This window comes from Fusarium falciforme, chromosome 1 (assembly GCF_026873545.1).
Source record: "Fusarium falciforme chromosome 1, complete sequence".
In the NCBI taxonomy this organism is placed as follows: Eukaryota; Fungi; Ascomycota; class Sordariomycetes; order Hypocreales; family Nectriaceae; genus Fusarium; species Fusarium falciforme.
The window spans coordinates 574,800-592,205 of NC_070544.1; the positions used below are offsets into that span (position 1 = coordinate 574,800).

At 49.9% G+C, this 17,406-nt stretch overlaps 5 protein-coding genes across 5 annotated transcripts; 2 read left to right on the forward strand and 3 right to left on the reverse strand.

Moving 5' to 3' along the window:
- Positions 1–171: 171 nt before the first annotated feature.
- NCS54_00009800 (Fungal-trans domain-containing protein) lies at positions 172–2,717 on the reverse strand (the record flags this gene model as incomplete). Its single annotated transcript, XM_053145757.1, has 4 exons — positions 172–2,380; positions 2,437–2,474; positions 2,530–2,556; positions 2,613–2,717. The coding sequence occupies 4 exons, from the start codon at positions 2,715–2,717 to the stop codon at positions 172–174; spliced, it is 2,379 nt and encodes a 792-aa protein (XP_053001732.1).
- Positions 2,718–2,951: 234 nt separating this feature from the next.
- NCS54_00009900 (AB hydrolase-1 domain-containing protein) lies at positions 2,952–3,917 on the forward strand (the record flags this gene model as incomplete). The annotated part of the gene is made up of 1 exon (XM_053145758.1): positions 2,952–3,917. The coding sequence occupies exon 1, from the start codon at positions 3,015–3,017 to the stop codon at positions 3,915–3,917; it is 903 nt and encodes a 300-aa protein (XP_053001733.1). The 5' UTR covers positions 2,952–3,014.
- Positions 3,918–5,274: 1,357 nt separating this feature from the next.
- On the reverse strand, positions 5,275–6,667 carry NCS54_00010000 (HET domain-containing protein; the record flags this gene model as incomplete). Its single annotated transcript, XM_053145759.1, has 2 exons — positions 5,275–5,338; positions 5,406–6,667. The coding sequence occupies 2 exons, from the start codon at positions 6,665–6,667 to the stop codon at positions 5,275–5,277; spliced, it is 1,326 nt and encodes a 441-aa protein (XP_053001734.1).
- A 558-nt stretch (positions 6,668–7,225) lies between these two features.
- Positions 7,226–9,346, forward strand: NCS54_00010100 (HET domain-containing protein; the record flags this gene model as incomplete). Its single annotated transcript, XM_053145760.1, has 1 exon — positions 7,226–9,346. One exon carries the CDS (start codon positions 7,226–7,228, stop codon positions 9,344–9,346), a length of 2,121 nt encoding a protein of 706 aa, XP_053001735.1.
- A 3,313-nt stretch (positions 9,347–12,659) lies between these two features.
- On the reverse strand, positions 12,660–15,944 carry NCS54_00010200 (PNP-UDP-1 domain-containing protein; the record flags this gene model as incomplete). Its single annotated transcript, XM_053145761.1, has 4 exons — positions 12,660–13,030; positions 13,067–14,043; positions 14,101–14,899; positions 14,951–15,944. The coding sequence occupies 4 exons, from the start codon at positions 15,942–15,944 to the stop codon at positions 12,660–12,662; spliced, it is 3,141 nt and encodes a 1,046-aa protein (XP_053001736.1).
- Positions 15,945–17,406: the final 1,462 nt, after the last annotated feature.

Here is a 17,406-nt window from a genome sequence, read left to right on the forward strand (position 1 = left end):
CCTACAGGGATAAATACGCCAGTTGATTGGCACGGCTGAATGGCTGGCCAGTTGATCGTTTACGACAACATCATTATCCTCAGTTCATACAACGGGCCACGAATCCCGAGGTTCAAAAGTTTCTAGAATCTGAACGGGAGGCAGATGATCACCGACTTCGTATCATCATTCCTAAAATGCTGTTCTGCCCTGTTCCCCAAAACCTCCCATAAACAACTCCATATCAGACCATTCAGGCATCGTCACGTCCCCTCCTGGCATAAACTGTGTCATGGAACCTTCAATCGTCCCAAACCCAGGAAAAGGCAAAAAGTCTATCAAGCCCTCCATGGAGCCAAGTGTCATCGCTTGACCAAACTCGGACTGAGAGGTATTCATTATCCCGGAAGCATGATGAGCTACGCCGTTGATGTTTGATCCTAGAGGGGGCGAGCTGGGTGCTTCGTTGGGATTGTTGGCGCACTCGGAAAAAGTATCGACGACTTGAGCGAGTCGCTTCATGGACCCTGATTTTTCGGTGCGACTTATCACACCGCGAAGTGTTGAAACGAGATGCCCGATTCTGGTCTGCAACGAGGCCTCTTCATTGCCGACATCCTCTGTGCTCTCGCCGGGACGAAGCCGGAGTAGTCGAAGGATTAAGACCATGGCCGAGCAGTAGGCGTAGAATATGTCGAGCCCCGAAAGACCATTGATAACATCAAAATGGTCCAGCAGAATGATCAAGTAACTCAACTGACAAGCGTGCTTGACGCATACAGCAGAGTGTAGAGGCATAGATGGCGCTGGGGAACCCGTGGGCGACTTTCGCGTCAACGCAACATCTCGAAGTAGAAGAGGTCGTGTTGCCACGATGGCAATGTAATGAAACTGGACATGTAAAAGAAGAACAGCGCGAAGCTGAGCACGAGTTTTCCACGCCAAAGACACCTTGAGATCCTCCATGTCCATAGCGTTGGCGTTGTCAGTGAGGCCTGAACCCGAACTCTTGACCCACGGAACGTCAAAGCCAGGGGCCTTGCTAATCTCGCTTTTCCATGTTTCCAGCGCAGTCATAATCTCGTCAAGGGTAGGTGCCGAAGAGACACGGGTCGTTCCAAGATGAAGAAGACGGGTTCTTGCCAGGATGCCTTGAAGCTTGAGTGACCAAGAGACAAGCTTGGCATCCGTGCCGATGCCACCATCGACAAACCCTTCCCTTGGAGGAACAATCTCGACATCCAATTCTTGCAGCCCACTTGGTCGGCCAAGGCTAGAAGCCAAGAACTGTTCAAAAGAGTAAAGGGTGCAAAAAACCCATTTCCGAATCTCCCTCTCTAGAGGCCGAAAAGAGGAGCTCATGTCTGATCGATGGAGACCGAGTGCAAACGAGATGCGGGTTGCAGTTCCAGTTAGATTCCAAGCTGCATTCCTCTCATTGTTGTTGTGCAGAAATAATGCCAGTAACAGTAGCACTCGCACATTTGTGAGTGAGCACTTGGAGATGAATTGTGGCAGCAGAGCTCTAGCAACCGTGACAGACTTTCGTCGAAGCGCTGTGTGGTCAACACCTTGGATAGTTCTGTCTGCAATAGAGCCAAAAGCAATCATCATGTGAAGACAGCCAATCCAGCCCCAGTCTGGCAACGGACGCCGTCGGGATGGTCCAATTTGAGGATGCCGTCGAGCTTGTACAATGTACAATTCGTACTCATCCTCGAATGTTGCCCGGTGAAAGAGAGGAAAGTCGTCGTGGACGTTTTTAAAGTATGATTGAATTAGCTGTTCCAAAGCGTCATTGGATGGGAGTTGTCTCAGTATCTCATTCATGTCGGCAGTTGGAAGGCGGGTAAAGTCGCGGGCAATAGCAGAAGTGATTGAACCAGGGGAAAGTCCATCCTGGGGAGCTGCTTCGACAGCCCCTTGCTGGCCTGTAGTATCGTCGTCTTGACCATCGGCTTCAAGAAGACGAGAAGTGTTGTCCTGGGTGAACTTCGTGGAGCCTTCACGACCGGGAGACTCATGAGGGCTATTGTTGGCATCGACAAGCTTGCGAAGCTGGTTCCAAAAGTTGAGCGTGCCTGAAGGACCGATGTAATGCTCGTGGCCAGAAACATCCTTGACCAGTGAAGCCTGAGGTTCCTCGCTCTGCGACTTGATCCCCGTTGAAGAAGCGTCACTCTCTGTAGACTGAGTAGTGACAGCAGAGGCATCAGGACCGGTTGGAGTGTGCTGAGCAGGCGATTGCACGATATTCTCAATAGCTACTTGTTTTCGGTTGGGGTCAGCCATGTTGGGCATGCTGTATCCCATCCGCCGGCCCAATTTTGCAAGGTCGCTGACTGTATCGAGAGTCTCATTTGGAAAGGCGCCTTTGACGATGGCCTCGAGACAGCGATATCTGACTGGATGTCAACCAACAAATACAGAAACCACCGCCCGGTTACAGCGACTAACCTATCGCTAAGATCATCCAAGCTCCCATAGAAACGTGTCTTTCGCGGTGCCGTGTAAGAGCAAGTCGCATTATGCTCTAGACACGTCACGCACCCCGTCCCAGATGGAGACGGTACACACCTACATCGTCGCTGAACCAGTCAATCAAACCCCTTCCCGCCAAGGAGGATCCATACCTTGCGACAGCGGTCACAGCTCTGAGCATTCCGCTTCCGGAACTCGTCAGGAATCCGCCTTGTCCGCCTCTTGGCGGCAGTTGAAGTCTCGGATGCAGCATCCATGGCTCAAGATTGTCAAAGGAGTCATCGAATCAATGTCACCATCCAGAAAAGCACAAGTTTGACGATGAGGGGGCAGGGGGTTCATCGGAAGCATGCTTCCGACTATATCCGTAGATTACATCAAGATGAGTGCGGGGATGGGCGATGATGTGATCGCACTAGCCAACCTCCAATGAGGAACTGGACTAGCCGACTCTTACTTGGACCTCCACTCTCGTCATGTTTCGTCGTATCGTCAGTTCAACTCCTTCGAAGCTGTACTATCCTAGACGGAATCACTTTATAAGACAGTTCAGGATGGCAAGCACCTTGACTCTCCCTGACTCTAGGACCCTGGCCTACGCGCTGGACGCCGCGCCAAAAAACGGGCCACTCGTGATTCTCTCCAACCCCCTCTGCGCCTCATTCTCACTCTGGGACCACGTCGTCAAGGTTCTTAACGAGAATGGATTCCGCACTCTACGATATGACCAGCCTGGCCATGGTGGTTCATCTGCGCCAAAGAATTTGGACGCCACCTTTGACTCAATGGCCGACGACGTTCACCATCTGCTAGAATCGCTAGAAATCAAGAAGGTTGATGCATGGATTGGCGTCTCCATGGGCGCATCAACTGGCATTTACTTTACCACCAAGTTTCCCAACACAGTCAGCAAGCTCGCCATCTGCGACACAATTGCGTCGTCACCTGTCAACGCTGGCGTCGAAGATCTTTTTGTCCAGAGAGTGGCTGCCGCCAGAGAAGCCGGTAATCTCGAGACAACGATTCAGGGTACTATGGAACGCTGGTTCGGCAAAGACTGGCTGGAGAAGAACCCAGAGGAGGCTCAACGGGTGCAGGCCCTCATGTCTAAGACGACCGTGGACGGCTTCGAGACGTGCTGCAATGCGCTCAGCAGCAAGACTTTTGATCTACGACCTCTTCTTGGAAAGGTCGGCGGATCAGTCGATGATGCCGTTGTCATCGTGGGCCAGAATGACGCAAATCTGCCTGAAGTGATGGCAGACATGAGAACCAAAATTGACGAAGGCTTCAAGGCGGCAGGAAAGGAAAAGCTCATTTCTCTGTTTGTCATCAGAGGTGCCGGGCATGTGTGCTTCATCGATGGGCTGAAGCAGTTCACGGATACCATTCTGGCGTGGTTGACGGCTGACCAGAGGCGTCGTGAGATCGAGGACCTGAAGTCGAAGAAATCCTAGCCAAATTGAGGTGATTACCTAGGTGAGATATCTATTTCGAAAATGAGTAAAAGTTATGATTACAATATTTGTTATCTTGTGACAGACTATCTCCTTCTTACCTAAAATTAGGTAGAGGTAATGGTGCTCGGGACACATGGGCCTGCTAGACGGGGGAGTCTTTCCTCTTCAACCTCATTTCAGCCACCACGGTCATCAATTTCATCAGAACAACACATTAGCCACTACTTCTTACTATTCAGGTTTCAATCATCGATCATAATGGCCAACGACGTGCGACGCTTGATGGCACTACCAGGTCCAATTCCTCTCCCTGCAGAATCCCCCTCTGAGACAAGCATTTGGGCAAAGGAAGCCCCCAACTTGACAATCAACCATTGTGTTCAAAGTTGTTGAGTTGGAGTCTAAGTCTTATCTTATGAACTGAAAGGGCGAAACACAACTCACACAAAACCCCGAATATACCGAAATTAAACTTAATGTACTCTGATATATCTCTATCTATCCAAGGACCATCTGTGTAAGCTGCTTCTCTCTATTCTCCCCCCACCAGCTCGCCAGAGCCTCGCCGGATGCCAGCCGATATGAAATATCTCCTCTTCGTTCAACCCACAAAATAAAGTAGCAATCTCGCGGGTCCATGCCAGGTATTCTCGTTGTACCTAACAAAGTGAGTAGTCTTCTCATATTCTTAGGTAAGGATTTTGCAAACCTGCGCTGCCTTTATCAGCGATTCGCTCGATGTCATGACCAAGCCAAGTAGACCATCCTCTAGCGAAAGCCACGAGCTCCAGAGCGCCTGGTCTCTTTTTTTCGTCCATCATTTCCTCAACACTCGCCATGTCGGGCATTGTAATTGAAAGAATTGTGCTGTTGCCTTCCATAAAGTGAACACGCCGCTCATAGTCCTCGGCTCGAAGAATTGTCGTCTTTGATACCACCAAGTGCGCTCGGCTGGTTTCACACCACAAGTACTGTGTTTGATCACTCAATGATGGCGTATCCGCCCAGTTCAGAACCGGCACTGGATATTTGAAACCATATTGGGGGCCCAACCCATGAGAGAAGACGTTCTTTGGTTCGCCACCGGGAGGGTAAAAGTCGTGTGGATGATGCTGTCGGTTGTAATCTTGCCTCCTCCACCCATGAGGTAGCTGTGGTGAAGCATTTCCTGTAAAGCTGGTTTTATACTTGTGCCATTCGGATCTTACTCTCCTTCTGCTGGTTGAGTCCGGCGTCGCCATAGTAAACCATTCTGTGACGGGCTCCCGAAAGCCAATCTTTTGCTCATGATAATTCCACGGCTGCATGACTTGAAATTCGGCATCTTTAGGAAAGTTGACATCACCCTCCCAGCCTAGCCATGACCAGCTTGGGAGTCCATCCTGAAGTACATTCGCTGCGTTTGATCCTTGTCTTCTCTGAATATTAGAGTAGAGACTTGCCCAAGCCAGAGAAATGTCGAAAAAGAACTCAGATAATCCATACAGCAAGCCGCCGGGGTGTACTCGATGAAGCATAGCCTGTATCCCCGCAAAAGCTCTCGGTGCATCTTCCTGCATAGTCAGTGCTTTGGTGTTGAACGTTGAGGCCATTGACATGAAATCCCAGATACTCGGTGAAGGATCCAGAGCAGACTCCTTGGTTCGAGACATTCGACCCCACTGAGCATCAGCTTCCGGATTAATGTTGAATGTCTCTTGCCACCGGGCGCATTGGCATTGCCACACGAGAGGGCCGTGATTGAATACCAAGCGTCGACGGGAGAAGAGCCACTCTTGAAAGGTCCAGCCTCGCTGATGATACGAGTACTTGGTCCCCGCAGTCGGGTCCTGCGACAGAGGCTTGGCTATCAACTTATTGCCATCTGCTAGATCGTAGATGCGCATTTCGAGGTCTCTCTCTGGAGAGAGGCCCTTAAGACCACGGAGTCCAAACTCAGCGCCATATCCAGTAGCCGCCATGACGCAAAAGGTCGAATTTGCGTAAATAAGCTGCATTTGGTTCAGATTCCGACCAAGACTTGCGGGGTCATCTTGGATGATACACAGGGCATCAACCCAGAGATATCGTTCGCCGAGTAATTTAACAATGTCTATGGTGTTTCGAATAGTCTCTGGTAGTTGGCTTGCAAACTTTGGCTCTCGTAGGGCCCCGGGCTGTCTCAGCTCGTTGAGTGTGACCTTTGTGTTCTTGAGATTCCGACCCAGGCCCCAGGTGTATGACAAGGCAACGTAGTCCACTCCCCTTCCTGGAGGAGATACAATGCAGTTGTCAACCACGTCGATGAACCATTCGGGATCGGCAGGCTCGACTCCTTTCAGCCAAGGTGGCTCACCGCATTGTGACTGGTGTGAATTCTTGCAGGCGGAGAACCAACCACGAATGATATCGAGATCAATCCACTTCGGGTCAGGCAAGATGCCCTGTCCTGGGTGGTCGACCGAACCTCTCGGTGAAACAAGGTCCATATAAGTCGTAGAGATATTATCAAAGATGATTTCATCTTCAGGGGTCAAGTGAGCCAGCCCCAACCGGACACCCGTCTGCTTCCCTTCCTTCTTTATAGCCAAGAGCTCATTCGGGAAGTCGGTTATTGGTCTGTCAAAGTTGGCGGCTCGACGGAGGGACTCTGCATGAGGACAGTTGCTGTTTAGCACCGTCGAGACTTCCCCGAGGATCTCTTCATCCCATTCTTCGAAGCCCGCTGAGTATATGTCGATGATGGTTTCACAGACGTCACACGTCATGTTGAAGATAGGCCTGTTGCCACGCGGTTAGGCAATCATCGACAAATGGTTTAAAGTCATTCTGAAACTTACTAGAGTTGCCCTCAGCTCCTTACCTATGGATGGCGATGATATCACGCATGAGGGCATTTTAATGTCAAGAGTAAGCGGCTCCAATATACCCCCGCTGGTGCGGTTCGCATCACGTGTCCCGGATAACCCATCAAGGACCAGGGTGTTTGTACTTGTCATTTTAAATATTCCGTCGCCTTGCTTTTTGTACTTGAATATTAGAAAATGCTCTTATATATAACAATCCGATCGTAAGATTAAGGGCTTGTTCTATTATCTTGCATAGTGTCGAAGGCAGCAAGGTTAGGGAAGCGTTGAGGCAACATTCTAACAGTCTGTTGCCAAGCCGGGGCTGAGCATCTTAACGCGAGTGGCTGAGCTTAGGCAGCATCATTTCACTCGAGCAAGGAGGACAACCTTCAGTAACCCCTCATCATCACTCAACCAAGGTGGCTTGTCCAAGATAGAGGCTGTCACAACCCGTCACGTCCAGCCCGTCGAAATACCATGGACCGATCCTCACCACAGGAGAGAGAGCTGCTGGACAAGCTCGAGGGACAAAACTTGACCCTGGGCATGGACGGCTACGAACGACCCCGCGCCATCAAATACAAGGATTTGTATGCCTTCTTCCGACCTGTTATCGACGGGGACGCTTCCAGTGCCTTCTCTTCCTCATCCGAAATATCTCTTCAAGGGGAGTGGGACAGGGACACGAACTGCGAAGCAGATTGTTGGCTCAAGGCCAAAGAAGTCAAGGCCTTCCTCGCAAAGGACTCGCCTGCAAGGCCCCGTTCTGAACCCTTGAATGAGGCTGCATCTGGAGCGGAAGCAGCTGCGAAGCTGTACACGCCATTACGTCCTGGGTGGATTCGGGTTGTCGTCCTCGATCCAGGAGAGGGAGAAAGGCCACTACAATGTTCTCTTTTGCCTGAATTACTATTTGATCCATATCGAGGCAAAAGAAGGCCTGGTGATATGAGAATTGCGCGGCTGATCAAATGGACTCACTACGAAGCCGTCTCGTACCACTGGGGATCGCCTGTCCTCTCGCGCATAGTTCTCTGTCGCGAGGCTAGACTTTCGGAAACAGGCGAGGCTTACGAAACTCCCGAAGTGGCCATGCCCGTCACGGCCAGTCTGTTCGAGGCGCTACGATGCCTCAGACTAAAGGACAGACCCCGTCTACTCTGGATCGATGGCCTGTGTATCAACCAGTACGACACCGCAGAGAAGAATCGCCAAGTCAAGCAAATGTTCGAGATTTACAGGTTGTCTCGAAGAGTCGTCGTCCATTTAGGGGCGACCACGAAAGGCACACATTTAGGAATGGTGTTCCTAGATTATGTGAACAGCGAGGAAATCCGCGAGCTGACACTCCATCGGGTTCATGAGCCTGAGTGTATCGAAACGCTACGTGTCGTGTACGCAGGTCTCCATGAGCTTCTTTGTCGGCCTTGGTTTGAGAGATCTTGGATAAGACAAGAAATCATCGGCACTAGAGGCTCCATTGTCTGTTGTGGCACCAAGACCATCAGATGGACCGCCTTCAAGCGAGGATATAGAAGGCTGCGGTCACTCGAGGCAATTCTAGAAAGCCACCTTGGGGCCGAGTTCAAAAAGCCTGTGTCGCTACAGCGCCGACTGCAGATCTTGAAGGGGCTGAAGAGGAGCTGGTCGGCTGGTGAGCCCATGATGCATGCAATGGTGCCATCACACAGCATCTACAGCAGCATAGCTGGTGGGATACTCGAACTGCTTGTAGTAAGCAAGTTTTCGGAGGCTTCTGATCCCAGAGACAAAGTGTACTCGCTTCTCGGGTTGGCACGCCCACTAAGACGAGCAGAAGGGACATCGCATGGCTCAGAAGGAGGCTCGTCGGGATCCAGCACAACGCCGACGCTGGATCTGCTATCCTTCGAGGTTGACTACTCCAAGAGCCTTAGCACAGTCTATCAGTATCTAGCAAAGTTCATCATCAACGGCACAAAGAACCTGGACATTCTCGCCCTGATTAGGAGGTCCTCCGAGCAACCACGTCCACATCAGTTCGCATCCTGGATTCCCGACTGGCAGTCTTGCACGCCAAACAGCATAGTCAGCATTGACGATCCATTGGCTTTCATTCCCCAGCGTCTACCAGCAAACTTTCTCGCGTCTCAGCAGCCCTACGAAGAGGACGACATCCTCCGCGTTTCTGGCTCGCACATTGCGAGCGTCATGTTGCTGACTGGCTACACCGCGTCCTTCGAAGAAATGAACGAAATAGACAGAGACTTACCCCACGACTTTAACCTCGAGGAGATTCACCGGGTTCTAGAAGAAATGGGCTTTCGAGATTGGTCTTCGACAGATACTTGGCGCTGCTGTCTTCTCGATCCTGGACGTATCGCGCTAGTTCCTTCTACGACCAATGTAGGGGATTCTGTGTTCATAGCCAAGGGATCCCGGTTTCCACTTCTCATGAGGCCAGTAGATGGGTTTTATGACCAAAAGCGAGCTACAGCGTCTGATACCAGATGGGAATACGTGGGAGTTTGTCTCATGTGGTGCTTCTCCATGGCGGGTGCCGTTGAAACCTCGGAGTTGTTTTCCACTGTATCCCCGATAGCACTGGTGGTCGTTTAAACGCCGATTTGGAATGAAAGTACCCAATATTGAAGGTGAATGATCTATTTGTGTAAAGGCGTCAACTCAAACCTCAATGTTGAGGCGGCAGAAGATCTCGTCCACCATGGCAAGATTCGAGCCACTGCTCAGCAGCTCAGCCAGCTTGGAGGGGGGGCCATAGTAAGCTCCATTTTTTGCCCGAGATAGCAGCTCTTCGCAATAGGTCGATCACTGCGGCGGCCAGGGCTGCCGGGCCCCTACCGGGTTTCCAGCCTGGCACCTCTGCAGGCTAGCTGCAATCAAGGCCTGCCCAGACGGTTAAGGCATATCATGCATGAGGTTACTATAGGTGCCCTAATTATTGCCTAAATTTGCCCGATGTTGTCTAAATATGCCCGACTTTGCCCAAGTCTGTCTCACCCTGCCTGCTTCTTGCCCGACGTTGCCCAAATATGCCTGGCTTTGCCCAAATATGCCCGACTTTGCCCAAGTCTGCCTTACCCTGCCTGCCTCTTGCCTGACTGTTGTGGTTCTGACCTTGCGTAGGAGGGCAGACTAGATTCCCATACCTTCTATTCCCATCGATATTCGTCAATAGTGTCGTGGCAGGGTGTATTAAGGCCCAATCACAAGGGCCCCCACGCCGTGAAGGTGGCTGTGGGGCATTCGACAAGGCCCGGGTGTGAAACGGCTGGGCTTTGAATTATGCAGAGTGGAGATGTTGCGAAAGTTGTGATATAAAGCTCTGCGTCCCCGTCTTTCTTTTCACTTGAAATACTCCAGAGGGCATGCCATTTTCTAGTCAAGTATAAATCTTTTTAAAACCTAGACTTCGCCGCTGTTGTGAGAGAGGGTAAGGCGCTTTATTTGTTGCCAATCAAAATATGAACCAAGAGACTAACAATGTCCACCTCAGCAGTTTCTCCAGCTACCCTGGAGATGTCTCTAACAACGAAGCGATTGTCTCCCAACCAGGTTCGACGCAATACTAGTGTCACATCTCTAGAAGATGCCTAACGCTTACCAACTTACACAGGGTGGTCTAGCCTTGATGCTGGAAGCTTTCCCTTTGGTATTTCCCCCCTCAACATATCTGGTCTTATATTTTCTAACTCGAAGATTAGATCTACCCATAGATCTAACAGCTTGGAATCACCAATTTCCAGCCCAACCCTCAGAACAGACATTTCAACTTCCGCTGTGAGTTTCTAAACAATCCTCACGGTAGATCAGGTATAAGAATACTAGGGGCTAACAAATTCCGTTAGGCTGCAAGGAAACGACTATTGGACTTCGGCTTTGGTCATGGACGACGAAACACAGGCAAATGGACAGCTTAATGCTACAGGCCTTATGCCCATGGGCTCGCAACTAGAGCCAATTCAACAGACATTGGCAATGGGGTAAGCTCTTGAAAGCTTCTGGTACACTGTGCATTGCTGAAATGGCTTTGAAAGACATCAAGAAAACCAAAACCCGCAACACAAGTGCCCGCACTCCTCCTGTCACAACAAGAGCTTTCAAAGCAAAGGGAATCTCGACCGGCATATACGAGAGGCCCACGGTTCCAAAATTTTCATATGTCCAGTGTTGTCGTGTCCACGTAATAAGAATGGATTCGGCAGAAAGTACAATCTGAAAGATCACCAAAAGCGACGACACAAAAGGGGTTCAGAGCAAGGACTCAACAACATGCGTGCAAGTCGACATGGGAGTGACACTTCTGGGTCACGCGAGAATGAAGAGATGACGAATGAACTGGGCTTGCAGCTAAGACTGGAATTTCTCCGAGCGAAGAGGGCGGAGATTGATGAGGATATCAGGCTGTTGGAGAATGTGTTGCGGTCTATGAACAAGATTTATTAGTGCTAGGCTGCATGGAATTGCTAGGACATCTTTATTGTGGGTTTTAAAACGGGAAGCGAGGTGACTTCGTCATAGGCTTCAATATGCGCGGCTTTTGCCGCTAGTTGGGGCTGTGGTTAGCTCAGGGTGATGATTTATTGGTTTTGTGTTGGTTAAGATTTCTACCCAAGTATTCTACAGTGGTCGGGAATGGGGGCCGTTCTCGGGTTTAGACCGATTAGAGCTTTAAGATCTCTATCTTCTTTATGATCTGGAACGGGCCCCGTTCCTGGATTGGTCATGGTTACATAAACGCATAACGGGGCCGTTCTCGGCACGTCAGCACCCAGTCCAAGAGGTATCTCGAGGAGGTCCTAGGTCACATCCACAGTCAAGATATCTCTGGAGATTTGCCAGATGTCATCTTTCAAATCGGTCTTCCTTGGGTAGCTGATTTGAGGCGGATTTTAACATCTTTAAGCTTCCAGCCGATTCAGAAGGACCTATCTACCGGTTGGCTGCAGGCACTGAAGTAGTGTCATGACAGTTGAAAGGAACGCCACCAACGGCTGTCATAATTCTGACCAACTAATCATCTCCGTGAAGGCCGTTGTCTAGCACTTGTTCCTCCTTCCCTACCTGTTCTCTTTCCGCCCGCAGTACACCGCCCTAATTTGAGATTCTAATTGTTGGGTTGCTGGCAACGAGTAAGAACCAACTGCAGATGGGAGCGGGAAGAGTAACCATTGGATGAACCAGGGCGAATCTGTCTTCTGCCTCAGGCACCAAGGATAGGCGAGTTCCGTGACTCCCCTCGTCTGGGGTTTTACCAACCATTGACGAGGATACGCTTAGACGGCTATACAAGAACATTGCTGTTCTCTTAATGCACCTCTCAAAACGCAGCTTTCCCCGGATTGGATCATTGGTAGAGATCTCAGAGGATCAGTTGTGGAAGACAAGAGTACATCTTCTAGGAGAAGAAGGAAGAAGAAATATGAACATAGTCATACAAAGAAAGATGGACGAGGCGAAAGAACGTGCCTTGGTAGACTGGGATCCAAGCATGGCAAATGAACTTCTACACGAGACACTGAGAGGCAGTGAAGACTTGAAGATCTAAGTAATAGAGAAAGAGTCGGATCCCTTTTTAATCAGAGAAATTGTGCTCCAGGCTTGGTAGGCCCCTTGAGCGGCTTCCGCTACATCGACGTTGCGCATCCGAACTACTCTAGCTATCGTTTCAGGCCAGACTACTTTTTATTTACGCCCACGACTATTCAGACCAGGTACTCGATCACTTTCGGGTCAAAAGCAACTAACACATCAAAGTGCAATAAGAAACAATACGACTGTGATTAACCGCAAATGCCCTTGACGTCCATCGATCAACAACTCCGGTTATCGACCAGTAGCCTAAATATATCCCAATGCCCTTTCTCTTTCGCTCGCGTCATCGCATCTTTTCCTCCTGGCTCTTTCAATTCTACTCGGGCACCATGATCGAGCAGGAGCTTGACAATGGCCCATGCCCAAGCTCAGCAGCTCGTGAGAGAGGTGTCCTGATCCCAGCCGGTTTGTGATACAACCTGCTCCCAAAACTGTTTCCGAGGTCGTAGAATTCTCTGAAAGCGTTTTGATTGACGCCTTTACCGACTAGTCGAAGCGGACGGCTTGGCGAACTCTGCTCGAGCGTCTCCTCGGCAGCTGGAGAACTATCACCGCTCTCGACCGGGTTGCCAAATATCTTCCGGTGATCCAAAACCACGTTAAAGAAATGGATCGGTAGGCAATAAGCATAGTCAATCTCTGCGCCACTATTCAGTAGCATCTCGACGATATCTGGGAACCCTGCTTCTATTGCGTGTGTCAGTAGCGTTCGAAAACTCAAACCTCGTGGAAAAGCATAAGCGTGGGGAATTTCTGGGAGTTTCAGATCTGGTCTTGACTTTTGCCAAATAGGGAGGTCGTGCCTGAAAGGATACATCAGGTTCACATCAACCCTGCCACCTGCCAGAAACAGCTCTACCACTCTGTTTTGTCCTTCCCAAACCGCCCAGAGCAATGGTGTCATTCCCTTGGTGTCGGCCTGAAGCGGATCATAGCCGTGGCGTAAGAGAGTACTGACTTGATCGACCAGCCCAAAAGATGCTGCGAGATGGAGCCCCGTCACCATACGGTCAGGCCGTATTCTTCCGGCTTTGGTGAACTGCAGGAGGAAGGACGATGAAACGACGTTGGTCCCTGAGTTTATGAAGGACATGATTCGCTTGTTTATATCTTTGGTCTTGGTTCCATTCTCTTCGAAACTGTCACGCGCGTGATGGCCCCAATTTTGCGCTGCATAGCCGGAGAAGGGGCTTTCAAGTAGGAGGTAGATTGCATCGACAACCGCCATAAGAGGCTTGTATATACGGATGCCAGATGAAAGATATTGGACACACGCCTTTGTGATGAAGGACGCTGCCTCCGGAAAATAACCCTTGTTTCGTTCAAAATACTCCTGGGCGGTCTGATGAGCCAGTCGGATGATGTTGCTTTCTTTGTCGAAAACGACTAACCCAGCAAAAAGTGCCAGTAGGTCAGGGAGCTTTGGGATATAGTCAGGGTTGAAAGCCTTTGCGCCCTTTCCAACGGCAAGAGCGTGCAAGAGTTCCAAAGTCGCCAGTGGCCTTTTTGAGTACACGATCCACAGCAATGCCTCCATGGCCATGTCCTTTTGTGGTTGATTTGTGATCCTCTTCATTATTTGGTCGTATGCATCATCTAGCGCCAGTTCCCCCTTTCCTAGGTTCTGTAAAGCTTCCAAGAGGTGCCCCTTTGTGGGCTGAGAGAGCAATGAGTCAGTTTGGAACTTTGCAAGAAGGAACCTGACCTATCGTTAGCTTGAGCCTTTCTCAAATTTGGAGAAGTCTATGATAACATACATTCCACTAGCAGCTTCCAAGACTCCTTTCTCAACCATCTGGCGCAAGTCAACATCACACAAATAGTCAGGGCAGTTGTGCTGTATTCTGTCCTGTAAATACTTGAGGATATCTTCATCAGCTGCTTTGATCTCTCTCTCGAGACATTCTAGAAAGAGGGGTGTAGCCTCTGGCTTGAATCGGGAAGTGGCAAAGATGTTAAGTCCACCGTCTTTTTGGAGTGTATGCAGCCCATCCAGGAACTTGGATAAGTTGGGAGGGTGACACTCGTCTAGTGCGTCAAGGACAATGAAAGTTTTTGAGTTCTTCGAGCACGCATCGTGAATGGTCTCAATAGTAGCCTCCAGTGCTGGCCTGGTACGAAATGTCTCGTGTTTCCCAAAGAGATCTGTGACGGACGAGAGAAGAGGGGAGCTTCTTTGTGTAAGCTGCTTCAATAAACTCAAAAGAAGCTCTTCAGGCTTCTGGATATCTTGCTTCCGGAAATTGAAGTAAATGTAAGCAATCCCCACGCTCGGGTCGCTGCCAAACCGTTGGCATAAGTGGTCGATGACGATTGATGTGATGAGCGTTTTGCCCGCACCAGGAATCCCATGGCAGAATAACTTGGGTGTTTTCGATGTTACCCAGGTTTGGAACTCTTGTGAGTCCAGGAACCATTGACCAGTTCCGGGTTGTCGTTGTCTGAACAAGTCGTTATGCTGAGGGGCGTAGTCCACCGTAGTGAGCCATTCAAGAATCTTGGTAGCATCACGATCGTGTTTCACACCGACAAGAGTATCGACATCCTTCCTGATGCCTTTATTACAGTTAACAACTATGCGCAGAGGCTAGACTGGCAGTGACCAACCTTGAACAAGCTCCCGCACTTGCTCCAGCTCCTCAACCTTCTGAAGCGGAACCTCCAACAACAGCATTCTAGCATATGCGGCAGCGGCCATGGCTGAATACTGCTGCCAATCCCCATTTGTGTGCGAGTCGGCATAATCGCTGATGCCCCGGATGACCAGACAAGGCCACTCGTTCATAAGACCCGCCGCTTCCATCTCGAAGCACAAGAGGCTTTCCTTTTCTGCAATGCTGTCACGCCGTCGGGCGTCCTTGATGACCATATTGCCAGATCCAATGTTCCCGTAGTGAATCTTGGGGTTATTGGACTTCCGAGGCTTGCGCTCGACCATGTTCTTGGGGTTCTGGTCCTCGTTGCACGCGTCGCAGTCGTCGCCTCTGAGGTGAGGATAATCGGGTCTGAAGAGTATGTCCTTTTCGGAGCCGGGATAAGCCCAATCTTCCTGGTCATCGCACTTTTCCAGGGCCTTCTTAAGGATCCTTGAGAGATTCTTGCCCTGTTTAGGGTCTGATCTCAGCGTGCGCAACGTGGATAAAAGGAGCTTTGGGGGCTTGTTCATAACGCCCACGCGGACAAAGGTATCGATTTCCATTCTTCCCATATCATACTGGATGACACCGCCTCCTTGACCGTTGGGCTCAGAAACAACACCATCACCAAGCCGAATGTCGTTCTTCTTGCTTAGTACGCCGCCTCCAATTCCCACCATGAGAATGAATATTAATTTAGGAAACGTGTGTACCATTGACTTGACAGCGCTGGTGGCAGAGCTGATACCATACTCAGGCAAAACGGGCATAACAATATTGTGCTGCTTGATGTTACCCAGAATGTAGGTATTCTCATCATTGCGGTGTTGATGTGAGAGACGCTCATGTTCTTGGTCAAGCATAGCACGGGCGGCCCCCAGTTCCTCTGAAAGTGCAGAAATCCAGCCGATGGTGTAATGTTCAAGAGGAAAGCTGGGCTTCTCCTCAGGCTCGGAATCAGACATATTGGCTGTAGCTGACTCTTCGCTCTTGGCAAATAATGCAGAGCGGTCGTGGCAAGAGGTAGAACGAACAAAATCAAGTCAAAGAATGGAGCTCTCGGAGAAGAAGGGGACATGGTTTCGGTGCTTTCCATTGGGGGCTTATCAAGGCATTGATGCTGCGCCCCCGCCCAGCTGATTGCATCTTTAGGTGAGCTATGGTGGTTTTAATGAATGAGATACATTTTCACAGCCGCTGTGCCGTGTTATCACACATTTTGCGCTCAGCTCTATGCAGCCACTAACCAGGGGGGAGCGGATCCTCCCACGCAGTTGTAAAAAAAAACATGACACACTGAATCAAGCCTCCCTAATCTCTAACGCAAAAAGGCCCCTTAATGGAAGAAATAAAATATAAGAAAAATACTAGAGGTAAATAATTAGACTATTCAAATGTTTATGGTATCTTTTCTTCTTTTTATACCTTATTTAGCTCGTAGCTAGGCTATAAAGTGCATACTCTTTATTGGCTTAACTGAGCGCAGTCGTCCTGGTGTCTTGAGTTTTTTACGGCCGCGTGCCTCCGCTGAGTACTGTAATCCAGTTGCAGTGCACCACTATAGGAATAAGAGGGATTACCCTCCGGCCGGCCTAGCACCGCCCATGGCGTCTTTTCCCTCTGATTTCAACCTTACCCCCTTTGATGATATATGCTATGACTGCACTGTGGATAGGTGAACTGCCGAGCGAGCATTGACGCCTAGTTGTTCCACTTTCCTTCTCATAGAGAGAGTGTGTTGGGCACAATGGGTAGGAAGGACATCGCCGAGCTTCCACTGCCACAAAGTCTCAAGGGTGCTGCTACGAGGCAGCCCACAAGGCAACCAACCCATTGTAATTTACCATTTCAACAGCGGTCATCGGATCAGATGATTCACATAACCTCAGCGCGCACTATATCTTAGGTATGCTCAGTGACTGCCCCTCAAGGCCTAAACAGTTTCGTCTACATCCCTACCATGGCAACACTGCATCCTGAAAGCTTGGCCGCGCAGTTTCCCCGCCACAGGGAAATCAGCATGGCAGACAGTAACCTCACCCTCCATGTCTTTCGTCGTTACAAGATAACCCATCTACTCAACCCACGATACCCTGAAACCGAAATTGCTGAGATCGATCACCTTATATATCAACTCGGCCTGAGTCTAGAATTAGAGGGCTGTTCCGGTCACAGGCTAGACCTACAACATTGTCAAAAAGACGACCGTGTTCCCTCTGTCGACGACACGGTGACACGTGATTTGATCCAAAGACCTCGCCGCTCATTGAGAGAATACGGTCTGGCAGACTCCTTGTCACAAACAAGACTCTACTGATATGACCAGACGAAGCATTGATTGCGATTAACTAGATCATGTCCATGGACACAATGCTACTTTTGGACGATGAATGGCATAACTAATTTGATATCTATGGCCTTATCTAA